This window comes from Xiphophorus maculatus, chromosome 23, assembly GCF_002775205.1.
Source record: "Xiphophorus maculatus strain JP 163 A chromosome 23, X_maculatus-5.0-male, whole genome shotgun sequence".
Taxonomy (NCBI): Eukaryota; Metazoa; Chordata; class Actinopteri; order Cyprinodontiformes; family Poeciliidae; genus Xiphophorus; species Xiphophorus maculatus.
The window spans coordinates 16,147,487-16,173,629 of record NC_036465.1 but is presented as its reverse complement, the minus strand read 5'-3'; the positions used below and the strand labels follow the sequence as shown (position 1 = coordinate 16,173,629).

Below are 26,143 nucleotides of genomic sequence, written 5' to 3'. Positions count from 1 at the left end.
ATATTCAATAGTGACTTCAAAGGATGCTTTCTTGAATTAAACAGCTGTTCGTTTGGATGGTTTGATTTACTGTCATGTTTTTCACATTATAATGTTGTAAAGTCAGTGACAGAAAGGAGTGTGGTACAGTAAACAAGAAGGCTCATTGCTTATTTTTTTCATTTGTTTGTTTTACTATTCGTTTAGTCATTCATACAGTACCTTGCAAAAAAATTATCACTGCCATGAAATCTCTTCACAGTTTGTCACTTGAGGACAACAAACTTTCATAAATTATTGTAATGCAATGAGATGGCAAACAAAAAAAAATTACAATCTGCAAGTCCAAACCTGCTAACTGTAAGAAAAGTGTGGAAAGTATGAATTCATGGATCTTCAGTCACCTTGACTCAGTACTTTTTACAACCACTGTAAGCTGAAACAAAGGCTACAAATATTTTAGGGACGTTATAACTGCACCATCTTTCAATTTCAGGACAATTATTCGCTTTTTTTTGCGTATTTACTTTTGCAAAATATCTCCAAACTAGTCAGCTTACATCAATAACACACTACAAAAAACATATTAGATATATTAGATAAGTTGTTCATTTAGGTCATTTTAACACAATAATATGCTTTAAAGCAACTACTTGTAGAGATAGACATATTTTTTGTTACAGTCTTGCCAGAAGGTGAACCTCTCCACTCAGCTCAGGTCTTTTGCTCCCTCTGACAGGTTTCCATCCATGATTGTTCCATTTTCAGCTTCATCTATCTTCCCTTCAACATCCTAGTTTCCACTGAAGAGCAGCATCCCCTCAGCATTATCCACCCATCATTTTTGACTCTAATGATAGTGTGTTGGGCTGGTATGAAGTGATCATTTTGACTCCACATAGTGTTTTGCATTTAGCTGAAAGGTTCAATTATGGTCTCATATGATTACTATTTTACACATTTTCTGTACATCTTACGCAGCTTGTAGCAAACTGCAAACATTTTTGACTTTGTTTTAAAGTTCTTTTGTAAAAGATCTGATTTTTTTGAGGGAACAACTTGTTCTGTCAACATATTCTGTGGATCTCTGCAGCTCCTCCATTTTTATCATGAGCCACTGACCTTCGTTTATTTATTTATTTTTCCCAGCCTGGCCTGTCAGTGTAGGTCTGTAGTTGTGTTACACTCTTGTTTCAGCTAATTGATAGGACAGAGCTTCATAGTATTTTCTATGCTTGGGATATTGCTCAGTATAATACAACAATGTTTAACTTTTCCACAAATGACCTCTGGCCTATCTGGTGTGTTTTGTGGTCTTTTAGATCTTGTTTGCTCACTAAAACGTTCACAGGCCTTCATAGAACGGCTTTCTTTGTATTAATACTATATGTATTCTGTTTTTTGTCACATGAAATCCCAATAAAATACATTAAACTATATAGATGTACAATGTAAAACAGTTTACCTATGGAGATTTTTTAGTTTTAATATATATTTTTATCTGTTTTAGTGCAGGTCATCTAACAAAACCTCCATCTTTTAATTGTTTAGTCTCCCTATTCAATCTATTAAATACCAATAGTTTGATACTTTTTACTCTGTTAGTATAATTAGTTATTTTAATCTAAGTGGGTTAGTAGTAGATGAATTCAATGTATCTAGCAATTCAATGCCTTGGCAGATGAGTTGATTTATTCCACAACCAGAAAGCATTATGTCACAAAGCTGCTGGCTCTAGCTAAGCCTGTATCTGATCTTTCTTATCAAATCCAGCTTTGTGTGTGTTTTGATTGAATAACAGGGCAAAGTACTTATGCTCAAGCCCTAAATCTCTGCTCATGATATATTAGTGAAGTAGATCCAGTTTGTTTGTTATTGCTGCTGTTGGACAATAAGTGAGCATCCAATGGGACGTTTGGCTTTTAGCACTCTCAGAAACGATGTGTTTCTCTAAGCCGGGAAATTGATCTAAGACAGCTTCAGACCAAAAAGGAGCTCTGTGTAACTTTGCCTTCCATTTGTGTGTAACATTGACACATTTGCACATCTGTACCACATGAATTATGGGTAAGTGTGTTCCCACATCATGTCCCTCTGCTGTCCTTGTCTGCATTCAGTTTCCACTGAAATCGCCCCACAGGCTCAGGCAACGGGAATATAAATGAGACGGAAGGAAGGTGTGAGGCAGAGGCATTTCCCAAAATGATTAAACTCCCTTCACTTTACTCCATTAGTCTCATCCATCCCTCGTTTTGTCCGATCACATCCTCCCAAACTGAGGTCTCTACAGAGATTGAATGACAGCCACTACCTCTTCCACTCTCATTAACCTTCTAAGCCCATCAAGCCAAAGCTTCACAATAAGTGCAGCTATTTTGGGTCAGCTTGAGCAACATTTTAAAATCACATGCAGCAGATGGCTCATCTGCTGTCAAACTACAGCATAGACGTTTACAAATACGTCACTACTTGAACTTCATTTACGTTTATGACTCTCTGTAGATTTTGCCATCACTCTTGATTCGCGTCTGTGCATAACCTCAACCCTGCAGTGATACAGAAAATGCTAATATGTTGTCATTCTGCAATTACTACAAAAATAGGGAAGGGGAAAGAATGGAATGTCAACTAAATACAAGTCAGCTCATACGCAGAAAAATGTGACAGAGTAAAGAGAAGTAATTTGTGACAGCCTGCAGGGACTATAATTTGACTTCTGTGTTATGATTCTAGCTCTGATTTCAACTTACAAATGCACCATGATGCACAGAAGAGCTCTCTGACGAACAAGCAACCTGTTACATACGCTCATGCCCACACACTCACTGCTGCAGTTCAGAAGACAGATTTGAAATTGCAGCTCAAGCTGCTGCGTTGATATGGCAAGTGCTAGAAATACATCACAGTAATTGCAAGACTCTTGAGGTGCTTGCATACACTCACTAAGATATAAGCTTAACCTTTATATGCAGCACATCACAACCATAATGTCCTTTGATAAAAATGAGTACTGAAGATTTATGTTTTTGTAGGCAGAGCGCACAAAGTTGCAAGGTTATTTTGCACTTTTAGCTGTTTTAGAGCAAAGAAGTAGCCTACAGCGACATATCGATATTGTTGATTGAGAAACTAGTCACAACTGTGAACACTCAGCAATGATTAAATCCTGAAAAATAATAACTCTACAGTGCATCATTCACCCATATTCATCAAGCACTTGTACACCTCTACTAAGTAATTAAATCAGGGGAAATACACATGCTGGTGTCAACAGTGTTCTGTGATGTGTGGCAGTAGAACAAAAGCAATTCAAGTAATGACTCTGCTGCCTTTTATGTTAATTGATAAAAGATAAAAACATTTTAATGCAGCCAAGATCTAATTTTTCAGCAATATGAGTTATTTTTTGCGTTAGTTTGACATAAACATTATCATGATTCCCAAACGTGTTCATATCTCTTCAAATATTCCACTTATTCTGGAGGAAGTTGGAATCAAACATTTTGTTCTTTCCAACACACACATAACCTAATCTTTAGTTATGGCATGTCTATCGGTTTTGCACATACGGACTGATATATTTACCTTTTTTTATATGTCAATGTCATTTAAACCAAATAGGAGATTTCAAGTAGTGCTGTAAATTTTAAATTGTACGTAACCCGGGGCATTTTAAAGATATTACAACATCTCCTACACATGTCAGATGTGTAGGAGATAAAGCCAGAGAAGCCAGACTGAGATGGTTTGGACATGTACAGAGGAGAGACACTGAATAGATCGGTAGAAAGAGGCTGAAGATGGACCTGCCAGGAAAGAGACCTAGAGGAAGACCAAAGAGGAGATTTATGGATGGAGTGAAAGAGGACACGAAGGTAGTTGGTGTGAGAGAAGAAGATGCGGAAGACAGGGTTACATGGAAACGGATGACTCGCTGTGGCGACCCCTAAAGGGAAAAGGCAGAAAGGAAAAGAAGATTATGCCTTGACTATGTTTGGAGTTGCTCTACTGGCAGAAGACCCTTGACCCCAGTCTCATGTCTTTAGTGTTCTCTAACAGGGTTTAACCTCAAATTATCCCTCATGTTTGTTCTGGTCATCCATGCACCTGTCCATCCCAACAGCATGATGCTGCCACTATCATGGAAAGCGATGGAGTAGTGTGTTCAGGGAGAAACGAGTATCAATTTGTTACCAAACAAAGCAAACGTTATATGATTTTTCTCTCATCTTGCCATTTATCTATTAAAGCCAGATTTGTGAAGCACATGACTAGTACTTTTCTTATTGGAAAAGATCTTCCAGATCTTTCCACTGGGCTTGAGGACTTGCAGCTCGATCAAAGTACTGGCTGCTTAACTACACATTTGTCACTCAAGCTCACCTAACTCGAACCGTCAATTTTCAGATTATTTGAAAAAAAATTTAAACAATGTAACCACTTTAAAGTCAGACACTGCGTTGTTTTTCTCTGTCAATAAATATTTTATTATACGCTGAAGATATAATGAGGCAGAGTATGTGACAGGTCAAATTGCTTGAATATCTTTAAGCCTCTATGTCTTACATTATGTTCAGTTTGTTTTCAACTCTTCATGTTTTTACAACAAGTCAGATTGTAGAAAAAAAGACTGCATGGACTGAATTTGACTCATTTTGTTCAGCGGAAAGGCTAAAAAAACCAACTGACTCATCCTTTGCATTTACTTCATGTCCTCCTTGATCTCTCGTTCTTTTTTTCACTTCATCAGAGTTGATGCTCTCAATCTGTCTCAGTGATTGCCTGATGAAATGATAATTTGCCCGAATTGAGCCATAATGCGCCTTGTGAATTTAATTTGGTCTCAAAGCCAGATTAACCCACATGACAGGATGCACATGTCTGTTAGCGCATGTGGACTGGCATGAGCATGTACATATTGAGCATGTCTGTGTGGAGATACACTATGTGCTTGCCAAGACTTTTAATCCCTGGAGCGTGTGCCGAATAAGTCCAATGAGCATTTCTGAGTGAGTGTGGGGTAAAGAGTCTAAATCTCTTCAAATACTGCCCCCGGATAAAACCGGTCATAATAAAGTCAAGTACAGGAGCAAATACCATTAATAAGATGGACACAGAGGTATCAATATTTAAAACTGGAATTAAGGGGAAAATTGACTCATTCATGAATCCACATAGACATAAAAGATACTCTTGAACTTAACTGGTGATAAAAATTAAGAATTTCATGTATAATTTTAAAATAATGCTCTATATGTTATTTAGGGAGCTGCACTACTCTGACTTTCACAGATGTTTAACCAAATCCACTCTTATTCAGGATGTGTTTTATTTCCACACTTCACTTCTCACAAAACCTAGCGTTTGTTTGAGATTTTGCAAAAAGATGCGTGCAAGTAGTTGGCAGGAGATGACACGCATAGAGAGAAAACACCTCTTGAACTTGTGCAGTAACAGCATACAAGCACAGGAAAAACAAACTTGTGAGTCAAATCTGATGAAGCAACTGTTCCCTACTTAACACAGCATCCCCTTCTGCAGCGAGAGGAGTCAGTGGATTCGATATTTTTCCCTGAAGAGTGAGCTTGGCAGGTCTATTTGGACAGACAGGTGGGGATATTAAATATGTATTACTGTGCAGTGATAGGACACCAGGCCATTAGCTATTATAAATATGTAATTTAAGTCTGCTGCATATATTCTGTCTGCTGAACGAAGGGCCTGTGACTATACAAGCCCACTGATTAGCATCCCAACATGAAAATGCATCTCAATTAGACTGAGTGTCAACCCTCATTTGGGAAAGCTGGGACTGAAATGGAAAAAGCAGACAGATACAAAAAAAAGAAATAGAGTAATGCACAAAAAAATGCAGGAAAGGCGACATGATAACCAGCAAATTCCAGTCTTGCCAATAGTTTTTATTTAGCATGTTTTGAATAACATATAATAAAATTGCAGAGAAACAGTTCATTCTATATCACAAATTAATTGATTTCAACTCATGAAACCCAAAATGTAAAGTATTGTGGTAAAAATACACAGTTGGAGCCACACATTGTCATAAAGTAAATAGAAAACACAATAATTTTACCACTATTTAATAATTTGCTTTTACTAAATCCCAGAATAACATATGAAAACATTTTCAGATATGTTTTTAAATAATCACTTTTAAGTGTATGACTTGGTATACAGTATATCTGTGTCACAAACATTGTTGAGACATTAGCTAGGACTGTTTTTAATTTCAGACATTTCTGTCACTCGTGTACATCACATTTACTGTTAAAACCAGGCACTTTATGTCTAAAAGACTTTTTTTTTCTCACCGTCAATAAATCAGACTAATTATTTCTCATTCGAGCTCAGCCTGAATTATAAAAATGAGAATATTTACCAGGTTTAGAAAAAAACCTCAAAGTTTAAATGGTATTTCTAGCTGAAAGTATGAACAACTTACAACTAAAATGCCTTTCCTTTATTCTCAAAGCATTATGTTTCTTGTTTCCTTTATTTCTTTTTGATTAATCTGTAATCTACCTCTCACATTTTGTTCATCTGGCTGGCCCACTGGCTCTACATTCTTCATTTTGTTTTGTTGTTCTGCAAATCCATTTTCCTCACACTTCCCTTCCTTGTTTTATCACATCTAATCTGTCGTTCACCAGGTTTTGCTTGAATATTAACAAGCACTGTAGTATCTGAACAGATACTGTGATAGAGATAGTTTAAGATATGTTAGCCGAGATTGATGTGCACTTTGATAGCTTCATGGACAGTTTGATGTAGATTTCTGTTTTCCTTGTTCTGTATATCCTTTCTCTGCCTTTTTCTTTCTCCCTCTGTTTTCAGTGACAGATTATAAGTCAGAGCATTTTGACAGCAAGCCAGAGGGCTGTACCCCTGGGGAATCAATCATCTGAGCCACGATCAATACCAAAGAACCATATCCTGGCCCATGTTAGCTACAAATTTGGGTTGCAGCGACAGTCTAGCAAAAATCCTCAGTGCAGTTGTACCTTAACCAAAACAACGAAAACAATGAGATGCAGTCATGGACAAAGCAAGAATAGTTAATCAGATTTTCTATGAATCCATCTTGCACAGACTAGGTTCTGTTTTAAGCCAGATCTGTCGACCACAACCCTTTGGAGTCTACAAAAGAAGTCAAATTATTGTTCCAATTATTGTGTACACAACATCACAACATTTGATCGATTTCATCCATCATTATTTGGACCTCAGTGGGGAAAACAACAATTTATCAGCTCAGTACAAGAAAATTAAATGGCTTTAACAGGTCTAAAAGCAGACTGTGAGGGAGAGAAAGGAATCACTGATGCATGACAGGCTTTAAAGATTTGGAATCAATGAGAAAAATCTCTTGTAAATGTGTTAAAATAAGGTAGTTGTAGTCTAAAATCAGACAGGTTTAGAAAAGTCGAAATGAAGGGCTCTGGAAACACGTCCTACCCTATTTTTCTTACAATCAATAGATGATATATACCTCCCTTAACAGAGACCACCAGTGAGATAAATGAGATTAATATTCTATTAACACATATGTGTTAGAATAGTCCACATTTCAAACGTCCACACAGGAGTTTAGAATCGATACTAAAATAAGAAATCGTTACATTAGAAACTACTGATACCTTTTAAATCTCTGCTCAGGTCTGTTATTTTTAACCTCCAGACATGTTAATCACAGATAGAGACATTTATCATCAGTCGAAGGTCAACATTAATAGTGCCACTTGGACTGATTGTAATAAGATGGTATCTAACTGAGCCCATTGCTCTGATTGTGATACGGCTGAGGGTAAACCTTATAGACCTAAAATTGTATGTTAAAATATAAACATCAAACATCTGTAGTCTGAATATAAAAACAGATAGTGAGGAAGAACAAGATTAGGTTAGTTTAATTGTAACTAGATTTAGAAAATATGGCTTTAATAAAGTGAACTACAATAAAAATCTATGGATTTATGTAGATGGTTCATGTTGATGCAGTGAAAATTGGGAGAATAAAAAAAAAGATTGAAAAGAGTGAAAAGAATGTACCATCAGGTATAAAATAAAGAATAAAGTTCATATTTCTTTCCAGCGAAATAAACATGCATGTAGCTATAGTAATAAAATATATGTTTATTATGCCCTCTTTCGATTTTAGGGCTTCGTGGTCTATGTTCGAGGCCTGTCAAGACTAAAACATCTAAAACTAATGCTTTAGATAATGTTGGGGTTTTCTTTTAGAGGAAGGAATTTGGTTCAAATTTTCCTAGGTTTCTTATTAAATTTGAAAGAAAAAGATAATTAAAGTACAGTCAGTTGGTTCATTTGACACAGTCAGTTGGTTCATTTGTTCAAGGTAAGAATTGCTTTGATGCATTTTGCTATAATGAAAAATTAAAAACCTGATTTAACCGTCAAAAACTGATTAGAGTCAATCCAAGGAAAACTGTTATCAGCTTCCAGACTATTTACATCTAATGTCAAGAGCACAAAACAACAGCGAACCCCACAATGTCTTTCCCAATAACCAAATATATGAAACACATATAAGTCAATATGAAAAGCTGGATGTGAGGGAAATTTAAATGAGCAATTGCTTATTACAGAGAAATTAAATATTTAACCTGATTATAATTGAGATGAAATCTGTTCATTTAAGTATCCTAGAGTGAAACATGAGTCCATTTCTCTGTCTAAAGCACAGATTAATTTGGGTCATGCAAGCAATAAAGCAATATTGTACAAAAAATATGGCTCGATTTTGAGCTATGAATTAGCTCAAAGTGCTCATCCTCCTTTATGTATGATGCTTGACTGAGTAGTCGACAAATAAAATGGAACATTAAGCCTTCAGAATAACCATGATGAAGACATTGTTTTAGAACTATAAACATTTTTACTTTTCATAAAGCGGAGCAGGGACACTTTTCAACTGCTCTGTTGGAAATAATGATAATGTTTCACAGACCTTTTCTTGTAAATTCATAAATTATGTGACGAGGAATAAACAGATTTCCTGGCATTTAAATCAGAATCAGCTGACATTTTTCTGACATGAAGCAAGTTTATGTCTGGTTCTCCATGCAGGATTAGGTCCACTGTCATTTAATAACGAACTGCTCAGGCAAAAACAACCCAAAACAAGAAGACGCACCTTGTTTCTGGAACAGCTGGCTGCTGACAATTTCAGTCATGGAGGAAACCTTCTGTTTCTGGAGTTTTTCAGGTGGGATGCAGGAGTAAAAGTCATGCAGCAGTTTGCTGAGGGAAGAAAGCAATGGATGACAGGAGTATTAATTACATGAGAAAACAGCAACACATGTTTGTTTTCCTGGAAATATCTGGTTCAAACAATTCATATTTGTTTAGACTTTGCATTCAGGCGTATGTTTCATTTTGTCTAAGTAGTCTGACAATGCTTTGCACATGTTCAAAGCTAAGATCAGCACTTCAACCACCTTGTTAATATTTCCAGCTTCAGTCATCTGACCTCAAAGGTTAAAAAAACATGAATCCACTTAAAGAAACACTTGTAGAACATAGAAAACATGAACCAGAACAACGAGGAGAGCGGCGTTTACCGCATAAAAACAAATGAGCCGAAGCATGCACACTCATTAATGAAGCCAACGCCTCTTATTCAATTTCTCAATAATTAAACAGGTTAAACAGCCTGTTTGGTTGCCGTGATGCTACTTAGATAAGACTGAATACTCAGACCACAGCAAAACGTCTGTCCCTTCTCTTTCTCTCCATTTTTCCCTGCTCCTCTCATCTTTTGCCAGCCGACATGGTATAATTTTTATTAATAGTGTGAAATAATAAAACACACACCCTTCATAATAGAAAGGTTTGTGTGCTGTTATGATGTGTGTAAGCTGACATGGGCACATGCTGAGGCACAGACGGCCATCTGAGACTTATCAGGCCCATTAATAATCTGAGCTGAATCTAATTAAAATCTGAAATGCCAAGCAAAGGACAATAAAACACAGGCACAGATGACAAAATATTTGCAAGCAGCACTACACGGATCAGACTGCAGCTAAGTTTACAATGTGTAGGATCTGTAGAGGATATGAGAAAGCTTTGATGTCCACCTCCTGCACTGTGATTGTAATTCAAACAGTTTGCTTGTGGAAAATGCTTGGGGCAAATCTTATCAAAAATGCAGCGGGGACCTTACTTTCAAGTTCAGATGGCTCTGATAGGTTTGTGAACGAGAGCGTAAGGAAGTAAGAAAGAAAAAAAAAAGAGGATTTATGTGCAGAAGTAGGTAAGGGAAAAATGAATGACAGAATATGAGGATAGATGTCCCGACTTTCAACTTTACACCTCGGTATCTTTGAAATATTGTGTGTGGCTGTGAGTCAGGTGGTAAAAAAAAATATTGAAGCTATAAGAGATAAACAGGTGGCTACAGATAATGTACAACCAATAAAAGGACAAACAAAGATCAGAGAGAGGTGAAATAAGAAATTATAAGGTCAAAAAGCCTCAAAATGCTACGCAGATAGTTCTGAAAACATCAGTTAATATCTTATTTCTGTAACGTAGAAAGGTCATCCCGAGAAAATGGATCTATTAGTTGCTGCACTGCCACAGGATGAATGAAGAAATGCTTAAAAAATATGAAGCTGAAACAGCATAAGAAGTGAAGGGGAATGGGCAAACATGCCATTTTGTGGATAAAAAGTACAATAAATGTTTGATTATGGTTCAAGGAGAGGTCAAGTAGGTCATTCCAAGTCATCTAGCTTTTTACGAGACCAAAAAAATTAGAAGTGTAAAGTTGCAAAGGCCACTCAGAAAGGGCAGCACAGCAGCTGAGAGTGTTTGTCCTTGTTTCTGCATCAGTTTGATGAGATTTTTATCTCCTGGTTAAACGGGGCAAAGCTTAAGCACTGAGAGGTGTGTGGGTGAATGAGGTGAGCAGAGGTCAGTAAACAAAACTAAGAAATCCAACAGCTCTCACACACCCCATTCATCTACACATCTCAACGACACTTGTATACTTTTTAGTTTTAACAGTGAGCTCACCTGAGGAGTTTTGCATCAAAAACTTTCTCGACATCATGCAGTACTGTTGGCAGGTACTTCAGAGCAGCAACCTGATGACACACATGTACCAAAACACATTAGAATCACTGGTTTGCCCCCTGTGGAAGGTGACTTTGTTATCAAACAGGCTCGTTTCGCATTTAAAAATGGATCCATCTCATTTCCCCGCCACGCTGCTTTGTGCCTGGATCTGTTTCAATATCTTGATGTAAGTAGTCAGAAGGGGAAAGACTTTAAGCATTTGAATACCAATGTTGTCAAAATCAGAAAAGACCAGAAGGGGGGAAATGAAGAAAAGATGACACAATCACAGACAGGAAATGCAGTAAAAGTGAAAGAGACAAAACGGTTTGACGACGTGTAATTACCCTGAGCAGGAGCGTGGTGGTGTAGTCAGTTTTCATCAAGTTATTGATGGACTCAAAAAGCCTCCTCAGCGAGTCCTCAAACTCAGCCTGCTCCTTCCCCTCGTAGAGCCTGAGAAGGCAGGAGAGACCGTATGGAAATGCAACAAACAATCTTCCACAAAAACCTTAATAAAACATTATCTGTCACAATGGGAGAGGGCAGCAAGCCAGAAGAGTTAGAGTATCAACCTTTTTAAAAGGCAAGGATAAGGCAAACAACAGGTGTCCTAAATATTTATTGAAACTGAATCTGGTAGGAAAGACAAACATACTGAGAAACTAGAAGTAGCCTTATCTGTATTCTAACACCACAAATGTACAGTCACTTGTACGCTCATAGAAGACTTTTCAAATTCTTTGTTTCTTCTATAAAGTGTATATTATCTCACCATCTTGGCTTTATTCTGTAACCTAAATTGAATCCAGATGGTGATAATAATCAGCAGAGCCAGAGCTACCTCGATAACGACAGCAATCAGGCACGGAAATCATACCTAAAGTCTTGAGTTTGTATGGAAAGAGAATATCAGAGTCAGACCGCCTGAGTAATTATACAACAAAGCAACACATGTAATTCGGCACATTACATTTCACAACGGGGAGGCACAAACACTATTATGCTAACAGGACATTATGCTGCCAAGGTAAAAGGTAAATATTTATATTCATACTGCTGCGTTGACAACAACCATTAACGTAAAAAACTGGGTTATCTTTGTTGCTGCTATTTACAATCTGTTTAAAGAGCCATTCTGGTCATGATCTATTAAATTTCTCCTCCACTAACTCTTAGCAAGTCTTACTCTAATCTATCTCTCCATCCCTCCTGCTCCTCACTATCTTTGTGTGACTCAGTTGTGCTGCACATTTGTTAATTATAATTGTGAGAGCTGGAGGGATGGATTAGTGGCTCACAGTGAATTTAGCATGGGGGGAGTGAGATTAAGCAGTAATGCACAGAGGTATTATCACTGGGCTCTTTGCAGAATATAGTTATGATTACAGAAGCATTGTCCTGTTTAATCCATGAACTCTATCTGTGTTTAACGGGGTGCTTAGAGAGATATCCGGTTGTATCAGGGTCAGTGTTTGTGTTATCGCACTCGGCTGTGGACTAACACTACGCTTTCACTGTCAGCTAAAACGGCTGCATCTTGGAGAAAATAACCTTTGTCTAATTAAAAATATGCTTGTGGAATACAAAAATCCAAAAAGGAACAACATGACTGTCAGGTTAGATTTGGTGAATTAATACCCAGTGCATTTGGTCTCGAAATACACATCTCTGATATAAACACAAAAAAGTGATGACCTACATGAGTAAAAACAGTATTCCTACAAGGAAAGAAGGGCTGAATGAAGGAAGGAAAGATGGACAGATAGACAGACAAATGGAAAAACAAATGAGTAGACAGATAATGGAAGGATGATGGAAAAACACAGGTGGACTGATATATGGATAAAGCTTGAGGCAATTTTTTATGAGCCATGAGGGCAGTTGCCCAGGGCGGCATTAGAAAGGGGACTAAAACATGTGACTGATCTACTAGTTGCACCATGAACAAGTTTTCTTTGCTTTTATGTGTGAGCAGTTATTGCCCTCTGCTTGCTGCTGACATCGGGAAATAGTTTTAGTGATTTGTGTGGGACTTTTATCATGTGTCAGAATTTAGTCAATTTCCTGTATTTTGATTGGTTGCTGGATAGCAAAAGAAGGGACTAGCCCGGAGCACCACTCATGAAAAAACTGTCACTGCATCCAACATTTCGACAGTGGAAAAGAGAATAAAATGGAAATATATATATATATTCCAAACCTATCCAATCTTTAAAAATACTTAAATCCCATATGTTTCCATGCATCCCCATACTACATAGGAACTCTGTATAGAACAGCTGAAGGAAATGAACATGAACTTTAATTTATTTCTTTTATGTTGAAGTAAACATCCCACACTCCTGGTTTGTCTAACATGAGTTTAATTTCCTCAGAATACTGACAATTTCAAGGCCAAATACTTAGCAATTAATAACTAAGTAGTAGTTATTATTAGTAACTAATGACTAGTTTGTTGCTGATGGAGATTTACATATAGTCTATATAGTTACTAGAAAATAAACAAAACAGAGAATAAAGAAAATAAAACCACAGAAAGTAAATAGAGCTAATCAATCCAAAATAATGGTTGATAAACGCAAAGAAATAAAACAGCCTGACCTCTATAATAATGTGTACATTCCTGAAACTGCATGTAAATCATACAGGGATATCCTGTTTTTAAAGCACTCTGAAAAAATAAGTAAATCTTTGCACTTTGTCTTTTCTGGTGAATGATATTTTCACATTTTACCAATAATAAAAATATCAAGATGCAGTCAGAGTTTTCTGTTACTCATTACCTTCTCTATTTCTACTGTCTTTCGGTAAAAGGACAGGATTTAGTAAAATAACTAAACATACTAAAACAGAAATGATCGTTGTTTCATTTGGACTGAATATTATATTTAATAGATTTAAATTTGCTGAAAAATAAAGCCTCCCTAACACAACTCCAAAACATCCTGCCTCACATATATGCAGAAACAGAATTGCAAAGATCATTGCCTAATATCCCCTCTGCAGTTCGCAATCATAACACCCTTCGTCATAACTAGGCAAGGCAGACCTATCGATTTAAACTAAAGCGTTTGCACTTATTACATGATGCGGTTCTGGAAGCTCTCCCAGCACAGAGAGCATTTCCCCTGGCAGAACATTTGTTTTCTGGCTGCAGTCCTGCACTGAGATTAGCTTTCATTTGGTTGCTGCACTTCATCATCAATGCTTATTAGCACCATTAGTGCTGTTATCAGCAGCATCTTGTCTCAGAGCTGTCAAACACAGTTACCTGAACAATGAAAGGTCACAAGGTGCTGTGTATATTCAATAATTTGTATTTTTTTATTCTTGATAATAGAAGAACAAAATATGAAGTGATTATAGTCAAGAATAGCTGACAGAAAAATGAAGAACCTACTGGGAGTAGAGCATCCGTGATCGAACAATGAACTTAAAGATGTACTCGAGGGCTTTGAGGGTTCGCAGTATGGGCTCGCATTGTTCTCCACGGCTAGACACATCCAGGTACCGCTTCAACACTGACATCAGCTTTCTGTGTGAGAATAAAGGAGGCAGAGAAGCACAGACATAAATCAAAACAACTCTCGCTTTTCTTTTTAAATTAATTTCCTTATGTTCTGAGGTTTGAAAAGCTAACCACCAGCTAATGTTTTTCTTATCCACAAAGCAGAAAGACAAAATAAAAAAGAGAAACAGACAAACTGGGAGGATGGTGGTTTTGACATAAAACCCAAAAAGTTCTCCATATATCCACAGATGTACCTGTCAGACTTAGACATTTTTATTTGAGCTCAGAGGCATTGTGGAAAAAAGAAATCTCTCCAACAAATGTACGCCCTACAGGCGTCTTTAGTCACAGATAGAAATACTTCAGTGTTTCAGAGCAGCAGGAGAGAGGTGTGGGAGGCACAGAGTGTATGACCTCCTAAAGCTCCCTAGCAAACACCCCTCCTGAGATGTTTCAATGGCATAAAATGCAAACATATATCTGCAGTGGGAGTAGAAAAGGTCAAGATTTTTGTCTGTCAAGCTCTATTTTCAAGAAATTGAAAAAAGGGAATCACCTCCAAACCAGTTCACAACTCCTTCATCCTTTTAAACAACAAGAATCAATTCGAATAATAAACTGTGACTTAAGCTTGCTGCCATCATGATGGCTCTATAAAATGTGCTCAAATTAATACCATTTAGTGTTGTTTACATACGTCTGGCTTAAGAAGCATCGCAAGAGGATTTCTTCTTTTTTAGAGCAGTTTAAAATGTGATGTGAGGGAGTTAAAGACTTTTACATAACAGCCTCCTAGCTGACAGGCAATAAACTGCAATGACCTTTTTTAAACATGGTGAACACAGTACACAAGTAGGGGAATCATTGCATTTTGATGCCAACAGATGGATATTTAAATGGGCTGGAGACAAGAAATACGTGCCATGAGGAAGATGAGGGGAAAAAAGTGGTGAGGCCATGTGTAAAAACAGAAACAACAAGTAGGAAGGCAGGAATTAGACACATTCATATATATATAAATATATGCATACAGTGTATACAGAGCACTGTGACTAATTGTTAAATTTTTTCCTTTCAACTTTCTTGCATTCCTTTATCTTTAGAATGATGAGTACTTTTTGTTTGACACAGAAAACATTGACAGCAGCAAAGTGAGTCTGATGACACCGATGCAGCATCTACATCTAACCTTTCTTCTACCATCAGATTCTCTATCGTCGAGCACAGAAGACGACTAACCAAAACCAAACAACCAAAACACCTTTTTGACATTCATACTGAGCATTATTAGTTGAATCAAATAAGATTTTTATGGACTTCAAATAGACAAAAAATTATGTGATAATAACTGTGATAAAATCAGCAGCAGCACTAAGGTGAATGACAAAAGCTAGGTTTACAAATCTATTAATCAGCATCATCCTTTAATAAATTATTTTAGTTTGGCAAAAAAACTAAATTCAGGGGATTCATTTATACAGATACACTCAAAGAGCTAATGCAGCTTCTAAAACACCCACCACTGCAAGCATTTTCCCTGGAATCTTTAACAGACAAAAATATATCAATCCAACATTTGCCGCTACATTTTAAACATTCAACACCTAAAAATGAATGTGAATGTTGTAGAATGGTTAGATTTGATCAATCCACTTTATTCTATTTGGTTCATCTTATAACTGTGAAAGGTTAAAAAGCAATGGACACAAATCAGCACAACTGGAGAGTTATCTAATTAAAGTATTTATACTCATTTCTGTTGTTATTTTTACATACATATAATAGAAATGCATGTTTTGTTGATAGTTCAAAATTATTAACAAAAAAATAAAGTACTCTGTTCATTATGCTAGATTCTACTCCAACAATTTTTTGAAATGTTTATCAAAAGGAGCAAACACAATGAGAGATGCATTCATGGAATTATGAGCATAAAGAAATTAATCATTTTTAACCGATTACTTCCAGGCCAGCAGGGAGCAGCTAAATCAGTGCAGAGAAATGAAAACTGGGGTGCTTAAGAAGGAGGAAATGTAAATTTGCTCAAAGATTGTTCCGGATCTTTTATTCACTTGTTTGTTTGGCTTCAGATTTGTTTGTCTTTGTTCTTTTACTTATATTAATGGATATTCCAGAGTAAATAGAAGCATGTTTAACAATACATTTTTTTTATTTAAGTGACTTCTAACTCTTAAGGTAAGCTGTTTCAGAACAGGGAGAACACTGAAGTTGTGACCAAAATGTTAATATATATTTTAGTCAGCACACTAAACTTTCACTAAACTTATTAGCCCTGTGCTCTGACCTGTCTGCACAATCAGTATTATAAAAACAGTAAAGATTCCTAAAGATCTGCTGCTCTTATAGGGTTTATAACAGACTGATAGAGGCATGGCTGCAAATAAAAAGCACACTAACTATTTCAACTAACACATAAGAGGCTCAAAAATAACTTACTTGTAGGCCAGTGTGGCGCTGAAATGCTGCTTTATGTAGGCTTCCAGAACGGTGTTAAAATGCTGGAACTTTCTGTCAGCGATCAGACCGATGATATAAATCTGCCAAGGCAAAAATATGCAATACAGAGGAAGAGTCAGTGACATGTTTACATACAGTAGCAGCACACATTTACAAGCCAGATAACTATCTGACAAACACGACTGTTTGAAAAAGATGGGCACATAGATATGTTAGACTCCAAACAACCTGTCAAGGAATCCTGCTGTCTGAGTCGACATGTCACACATTCAGAGTCATACCTGGCAAAATGTGTACCCTTCAAGGAGACACCCCACAAACTCACCAAGGCATCAAACACAAGGATGTCATAATCGTCGTTTTGAGAGTGCTCCATCATGATGTTGAACAAGGCATCGAGAGTGTCCTGCAGAAACTAAATGCAAACAAAACAGAGCCAGTGTGAAAACACACCCCATGCTAGTGTACACACTCATGCAGAGACATGTTGGGTTTTCTTAATTTTTCATAGCACTGACCTTGACCACCTCCTCGCCATCAATGATTTTGAGTTTCTCCAGGTTTTCTTTCAGGTTGTCAGGCCTGGTTCTCCATTTGAGCAGCCCCAATAGACCCACTGAAATCACAAACAGAATATTTTCAGGTCAGATGTATTTCTCGTATGAAGGTAGCTGCGTATACTGTCTAGCTGATAATGCTGCACAAAACTAAAAATAATAAAAAGGCATTTCCCAACTCACTGGGAAACTTTTCCAGATGTGTAAGGTGACTTTGTTGCTCGGCTAAATCAGCTAACAATGTCTAATGGATTTTCCTTGAAAACAAAAGTCGACTCGACAATTAATGAAATCAGCAGTTTGCTTCTTTCTACCATGTCACATGTAGATATGATCTTTTTTTCTTTAAAGTGGTACACAGGATGTACATGAAGACAGATGCAATGCCTTGTAAAAGTTTACATAAACCTAAATTTTCACATTAAATTAATATCAATGACATCCCATTCTTAATTCATACGGTTTAATTTTACATCAGCCCACCCCTTTAAGCTATAACAACCTAGGGAGGCTTTCCACAAGATTAAGGGGTGTGTTTATGTCAATTTCAATCTTTCTTCCGGAAGCTCATACAAGGTCAGTGAATGATTTACTAGTGTGGAGTCATGTTGGAACAGGAAGAAAGAATCTCCCATCTCTTTCCACAAAGTTGTAGAAACAGGAGTCCAAAATGCCTTGATATGCCAAAGCATCCCTAGAGCAAAGGGCTTGACGCAACTCCAAAATTCACATTGATACAATGCAGTTAGACAGATAATGTTCCCCTGATAACTGCAGGAAACGCAGGTTTGTCCATCGGACTGCAAGCCTGAGAGGCATTTGTTGCTTCAAAGAACAGGTCTCCAATGCTTCGAGGCCAGTAATATTTACACCAGTGGTTCCCAACCCTGGTCCTCAAGAAAGTCTGACTAACCGCAGAATTTACCCTTTACTGCCAATACGTCTGGTAATAAATGGTAACAAAAATAAATGATACACACTGCGATACAGTTTATTATTCTCATAAACAATGTTAACATCCTTTGTACTTTTACCTTTAGTGAGAGACTCCAACATAGTGTTTGCTTGTGTTGGTCAGCAGATATAATATCTAAAATCATTCTGGTAGTTTTTTAAAACTTTGTCTATTGGAAATTACTTCCGTCTTGGCAAATATGGAAAAGTTAAGGTCATATTAGTTCAACAAATTCCTCTAGAATTTTAATCTGCAATGAGGTGAACAACTTTTTGTTAATTGCACAAGTTTTTTCAATTCCTGTATGCCAATCATTTTGCATTTAATCAGCAAACATTCTGCTTCATGTCTCTGTCTGTGTTTACACCTGAGCATCCAAATCCCATTTTTCAGTCATTAAATATGTTACAGTGTTTGACATGGGACAGATTTCTCTGTCTGCTACTTCAGAGCAAACTCTTCGCCTGGTCCAACGGTTTCTGACACGCCACGCCAAGCTTGCACATCTGGAGGTTGGCCCTGAACAGCCCTGTGAGTATAAAGGCCTGAGCGTCTGTGTGTGTTTGTGAATGAGGTAAAGGTGATTAATATTGCAGGATAATGTTCATTACGATGATGGACTGACTTCCTTGACAACAGCTGCTGCTCTGCACCTGTGTCTGATGCACCTCTCTGTCTGGAGTGGCTGTGCAATTAAGCACTCGTTGATGAGCTTCTTTTTTTTGAATGCATTTTGGCTGTGGAGCTGCATCAGTGGGCATTGTAGACAAGAGCCCAACACTCCTCAATGTTACAATCTTCGGTACATATAAACACTAATATATCATAATTCTGTCCCCATTTTTCTGTGAATATCACGTTTAATTTCTCCCAGTTTTAACTGGCTGGATGTCTTTTTCATTTAAGCCCTACATTTGCATCACATTGCCACTCTACTTACAAGCAGAAGTGAAGTTTTAATCATTTATACCCTCAGACCTGAAGAGAATCTTGTTGGAAGCAGTGATTCTGACCTCTGCCATCTTCACAGCTAGATGATTATTCATTGTCTTGGCTTGGCCATATTTTCTCGTCTAAAGAAGGTGTTAATTAAAGTTTTTTGACATGTCAGCTTTAATTTCAAGCACCCTTTCTGCTGCTAATATCTGCCCTGTTTAATTTACTCTGCTGCCACAAGCTCACACATGTCTAGACAGACGCTTGCACGTACCATTTTGGGTGAGTTTAGTGGAGCAGACCAGGGTGGAGATGGTAAAGCTGTCTCTGGAGCTCACAGATAGGCCTCCACCCCCAGACACGCTGCTGGCGCTGCGGTTCAGCCCTGCCCCCTTGTGGGTGTCACTGTGATGGTAGCGGGTCGAGGGCAAGGACAAGTAAGAGTTCACGTCCTCCATGCGCTTGCTGTCTCCCTGGAAAGACAATGTAGATTTGAATCCATTACACAGAATAGTGATTTATTGTAAATTATGTAATGAGGCCACATGATAGTATGATGGATGGTGTTCTGGGTCTGGACCTAGAATGATTTATCCTGTGTTTAGTTAAATTTAAAAAAAGACAAGAGTCTGGGAGTTTTCAGTTGTGAAGTAATACTTGAAGTTTTGAATTAAAAGTCACAAAACACGACCGAGGTCACCTGCAGTAATAATGTCTCAACTCTTTTTTTTCTTTTTTTCTCCGCGTAAAATAAAAACAATCTGAAATCAGGAATAGATCTTTCTCATGGAAAGTAGTTTTGCTCTCATTTTCCTTTAGGGACTGCACTCTCTCTTGTTCCAGTCTGAATTTTAACAAATTGTTGTTTTCATTTCAGCTAACAATCATAATGTTCATAAAGTTATTGTATTCTAAGAGACACCCACAATAATAAGTCTTTTAAATGAAAATGTAATAGATATTTTGGAGTTTTCTTACAACTCCTACCACTTCCTCCTCTAACCATCTTAAGATGTGCTTGTGCTAATGTACAAGCAGATTTACTAAATGTGTCTCTTGTATTTTGTCTCTCTGCTAACTTTCTCCTCACATCTCTCTTTATTTTTTCTCCTTTTTGACTCTTGATTAAAATAACCTCAAAGAAAATTGTATTTTTTTATATATATATCAAGTGGAAAATCACAGTAAAAGTCATAACAAATCACTTCTGGAAGTAAAACTGTTGGCCTTCTTTTTGGCACTCGGACAGCAATTATGCTTGCTGTACTTCCAGGCAGGACACTGTTGAAAGAAGAAGGACATGTGCTGGCACTCTGTTTTGAACACTAATTCTTGCACATTCTTCACTAATTCTTCACTTTTAATGAGAAATCATTTTTCAACATCAACACATTCTGTCAACTGAAAAAAAACCCTCCTAGATTAAAAAAAATACATGTATTAGATGATGATTTAAGTCAGTGGTCCCCAAAGATTTTCTGGGCCCCCCTGTGGATTACAATAAAATCCCCCTCAAAAAAGAAAAAAAAAAATCAACTGGGTACACACATCGTTCAACCACACATAAACCTATACACATATTTTGTTTCCACTGAAGTTTATTTCACACTTCAGGTTGCAACAAAACACACTACAAACCATCTATACAGTGAAACACTTTTGTGTAACTGTTTTTTTTTTTTTTTCATTCATCCAGACAGCTTCCCGCGCCCCCCCTGCAATGGCACTGTACCCCCTTTAGGGGGCGCTCCCCACACTTTGGGAACCACTGATTTAGGTATTAAAATACTGTATGTGAATAAAGGCAAGAAAGTTTTTGCCAAAAAAATTACACGCACACACACACAAAAACACTTTTTAAAGAGAAAACTTTGACCAGAACAACACATCTTCACAACTCTGTTCTTGTTTCACCCCCGGCAGTGTGCTTCAACCAGGCCACTGCAGCACAGAGGAAGAGCTAGAAGTCAAAAGTGGCAGAAAGATCAAGAGGAATGCAGGGATAACGAGAGATAATCGCCAAAGAGGGCACAGGAGGGCCATCCATTTGGTATTTGAGTGAATCATGAGTAATTAATCTTCACTGCATCTGACACGTAATCAATATGGCGATTCAATCTTAGCTTGGGCTCATTTAACAGGAAGTCTATTTGGCTTCACTCAACCTGTCAGTGAGGCCATAATCTCCTGTCCAAATTCACTATATCTTTAGTTCTGCTTTGATGACTCTTATTACTGCAGTGACATTACAAAAATGTTTTTACTAGCTTAATAACTTTTGAAGATGCATCTGTTTTCCAAGCATGATGTGTGCAGAAGGTTTTGCTTACCTCGGCTGTTTATGAAGTCCCTAAGTAAAAACCTTTTTTCGGTTTAAATTTTTATTTCACCAGTTGCATATTATTCAATAAATATGTGTAAGTTACTGTAGCTCAGATGAATAATCTGGAAAAGCTTGAAGTAATAAATAGAGTGATAAAAACCAGGCCCTTGTACTGTACTGCAGTTTGCACAGAGATCTGGGATTTTGGCTATGGAGAAACAGTTGCTTCCTTGAGAAGTGGACTATGTTGTTAAAGTTTAAAATTTTACCCATTTGTTAGTTTTGTCCGTGACATATGTAATGAGTGTAATGTGCATGACGGCAATGGCCAGGCTAAGTAATAATAGTTACAAAAAAGTTATTTTATATTCTAGCACAAAGCATTGTGTACCAATAAGGAGAGTCACAGTTCATGAATTCAAACAAAACCATAACAGACCAACATCCATCATTTTTATCCAAGAGAGGACACACACCTACGATTTTTTAAATTAAATTACAATTTTATTTTGCTGGTTAGTTCCCCTTTGGCCAACAGAACATCCCTAATTCTTTATGTCAAAGATTCAACAAGGTATAAGAAACATACTAGATCCTGCTCCTTTACTGAAATGATGGCAATGCAGAGTGGATGCCTGATTTTAAGGTGCACATACATAGTGATGTCATGCCACAAAGGATTTGTGATTACACAATTTGACACTAAATAATTCATAAGCAATGTTTCAAAATGATTGGAACTAAGTCTTGCCATCATACCTTTTGCCACATTGTCTGTCTTAGTTTCAAATGGTACTCCTTTAAAGGTCTACCCATTAAGGATGTTGCTTTATAGGAGATTTGTTGTGACTGTTCAGGTCTGAATGCAGAACTTAAGTTTATTCAGCTTGTTTTTCTTTTTTTTTAACATTAAAAACATGCAACAAAAAAAAACTGTCCACCATGTGTTTATTTTTGACTAAAGAATTCATAATAACCATAATAATATGGTTTTGTCCATTTATAGAAAACAAAGCTATATTACACACCCTTTCCTTAGCCTACGTTGAATCATAATTTGAGGCAACATGCTTCAAACATTGCTTAGTATTTTGATAGCAGTTCAAGGCTTCACTGTTGCTGCTTGAGTACAGTAACCAGCTCAACCAACTTGCTTCACTGGTTATAAAATAATTTTTTCAAAATGTTTTGTCATTAATATTTTGTTTGTTTGATTGTAAAATAACTAAATGTGCACAGTCTGGGAGCCATGGCACTAAATAAACAGATTCTGTTTACTAAAGCACTATCAGGTAATCATAGGCATTTGATGTATTGCAAAACAAGCAGTGTCAAGTGAACATGTTTATCAGTGAATTGTTGTGCAGCATGCATATGTCAAGACCTATGTCTGTTTAATCTTTAATAAAGTCCCACCTTAAAGACAATAAGGTCATGCAGTCCATCCTGCAGAACTGTCCCGTCTTCTTTCATCAGACGTACAAATGCCATCGCAAAGTTTTTCTCACTTTTGTCCTTGGCTGTAGAGGAAGAAGTAAGATGTGTAAAAAAAAAGAAAAAAATACATCAGGGAAAAGGGGGGGGCCGGGCAAAAAGGGTGAAGACTTCAGACGTCATAGACAGGAAAACTGCTCATTTGAATAATCAGGTGTGAGTAATGATGCCATGGGTCATTTTGCAAATTGGTTAGAATCATTAGGTGCTTTCAGTATCGCATTATGCTCCAGGGAACAGGGAGGAGGAGAAGTGTTAGGGACGCTGATCTCATTGAGAAAGCAGACAGGTGCTGGATGCTACTTACACTCCTGTGAAGAACGGTGTCTGAACATGAAACGCAGATGAATTCTGTGCATTTCTTCCAGAGGGACTGTCACCTGTAGGATATCTCATGTTATTGGAGAACGTAATGCTATGCCATGTTCTAAGGTCCTATAAAATAAAGTGAAGTGAGAAATGCAAATGATGTAGAGCAAGTCACTTCAAAGGGACCTAAATAGCTGGGTGGGAGAGCAGTGAGCAACACACACACACACCCACACACCTTAACGGTCTCCATCCAGCGGGGTTGTTTGATCTGGTAGTAGATGACCGACCTGTATTCACTGACCACTTTATCCCCAGCTCCCAGACAGATGGAGTTCTATGAAAACAGGCCAAGGAAAAATATGTCAGTGTAATGTGTCAGATTTCATTTTGCAGCATCTGTCTATTTAAGCGGATGTAGATGGATTCCCATTCTGGGATAAAGATGTCTCTGTTTACTGCTGGCTAATAATACATGACACATAATTCTGCAGCTGCAATCTCAGCTTCAATCTGCTCCACACACAAACCAAATCGTTCAGTTCATGTCCAGTAACATGTGACCTGCTCACCTGTATGACTTTGCCCTCCTCGTCACAGACCCACATGATGACTTCTACATTTTTTTGTGTCGTCTTGTTGTACTTGTCAAAATCACCACCCTGCAAGGTGAGGTAGATGTCGTTCCGGACGTCTCCTGGCATAATGATCTCCGGGAAGCCCAGCTTGCGTGCTACCACCGTGCTGCGGTCCACCAGGTGGGGGTATTCTTTTCGAATCTGAACTATGTCGCCCACCAGAGCCTTCATGGTGACCCATAATCCTGAAGAGCACAGTTGGAGATGTAGGGAACTTGTCTTTTAAAATAATTGAGTATTTAAATGAGTACATTGATCACAAAAAAGTCTCAAACTCATTTAGAAACTATGAGACTTAAGCAGACTTAACCTTTAGCAAAGTTGTACTATAATCTTGTTAAAGTTAATACTCACAAGCTATAATTTAGGAGAAAAATGTAATTTATTTTATGTTTTTAGATGATTATACAGCATTTGAATGGGGTATCATGAAATTACAATCCAGAGGAGAAAAACAGGTTTTTTTCTGTGATACTGTCTGCATGTAATCAACTACATAAAAAAATAACTAACATAAACAAATACCCTGTTGATGGTTGCCACGGAACTTAAATTTTTTAGTTGATTTTTTTTTAAAGCAACTAGAAACATTTGATTTCAGTCTGGTGAGAAGTAAAAAATAATGAGAAATTCAACGAAATTAAAGAAAGCAAAACATTTTAATTGTATATTGGAGTCAACTCAGACCGGTTTAAAATAAACAACTGTGAAAGAACAGTTTTTGTTCTCTCATTGTCAGGCAAATATGCAGCTTTCTGTATCAAAACATAGTTTAAAATTATTTAAAAAACAAACTAAAGTTAAGGCATAAGAACTAAACTATTATTTTACACTTTAGTGAGTCCAGAATAAATTGCTGTCCCCTCATTTCTTATTTCACCATATAGTTCATACACCTAAACACATTTTACCTGGGTCAAGACTTAAAACATAAGGAGTGAATGACATAGATTTTGTGAAGCATCTATAAATTATGGGGGTCACTTCAATGCCCCACTGTTTTATATGGTGCATTTCTATTGGAATGAAGAATGTATCTAACAGGTACTTATACTTTGCTTCAAACAAAATTAAGTTAGTTTTCCAGTGACATCAAAGCCTGAGTTAATTTATTATTTATCTGTGATATAATCAAAGTTTGATGTGCACAGTGTGAGTAGTTTTTAGATAACCACTCAGCATTCAAGGGTAAGTAAGTCTTGCTCTTGCATTCTGACTGTGTCACAAGATTGAGTAATGCTGACATGCGCTCTTGGTGCAAAGTTTAAGTAGCACTTGCATTGAGTCTGCAGCGGAGCTGTATTGATGCTAAAAAAATCAATTTCTGAACATTTACAGATGGCATCAGACAAACATTACTAAAAAAAAAATAATAGGGTTGATTTTTGTAAAAAAAAAAAATAGAGTTGGATATTAAGGAATGTGGTATAAAAATGATACACTACTATGTAAGGAATATGTGGGGGTGTGCATGTGTGTAATGACAAATGCATTTTGAAGAGAGAAGAAGAGATTAGAGGTAAGTAATACTGAAATGTGGTGGCCACAGGTGCTCCCGCTATATCTAGGCTATGCTTGGAGCAAATGGGTACCAGAGGAAGATAAAGCATGAGAGATGTAACATGCAAAGTTACTCTAGAGCATGACAGTGTCATAAACTAAAGTTGTAAAAGTACAGCTTAGGGTAAAAGGGAGTAGGATTAATTAAAATTAAAGAAAAAACTAAAGATCTATGAACACTGTTGCCTGTTCTGCTCAAAGTCTAGACAGAAGAACAGGAAAAAAATGTCAGTCAGTGACTGACAGATTTATCCTGCCACAAGCAACAGCAGCACACAGACATGTGGATGTCTTGGC

At 37.2% G+C, this 26,143-nt stretch overlaps 1 protein-coding gene across 1 annotated transcript in view; it reads right to left on the bottom strand.

Moving 5' to 3' along the window:
- dock2 (dedicator of cytokinesis 2) overlaps positions 1–26,143 on the bottom strand; it is a 104,241-nt gene that overhangs the window by 69,330 nt on the left and 8,768 nt on the right. Inside the window, exons 13-24 of the mRNA XM_005810882.2 lie at positions 24,221–24,471; positions 23,887–23,985; positions 23,647–23,719; positions 23,262–23,365; positions 19,797–19,995; positions 17,593–17,690; positions 17,400–17,489; positions 17,054–17,154; positions 14,486–14,620; positions 11,430–11,538; positions 11,041–11,111; positions 9,155–9,261 (exon numbers count right to left, since the gene is read on the bottom strand). Coding sequence (XP_005810939.1) covers positions 9,155–9,261; positions 11,041–11,111; positions 11,430–11,538; positions 14,486–14,620; positions 17,054–17,154; positions 17,400–17,489; positions 17,593–17,690; positions 19,797–19,995; positions 23,262–23,365; positions 23,647–23,719; positions 23,887–23,985; positions 24,221–24,471 — 1,437 coding nt within the window. The remainder of the gene's footprint in view (positions 1–9,154; positions 9,262–11,040; positions 11,112–11,429; positions 11,539–14,485; positions 14,621–17,053; positions 17,155–17,399; positions 17,490–17,592; positions 17,691–19,796; positions 19,996–23,261; positions 23,366–23,646; positions 23,720–23,886; positions 23,986–24,220; positions 24,472–26,143) is intronic.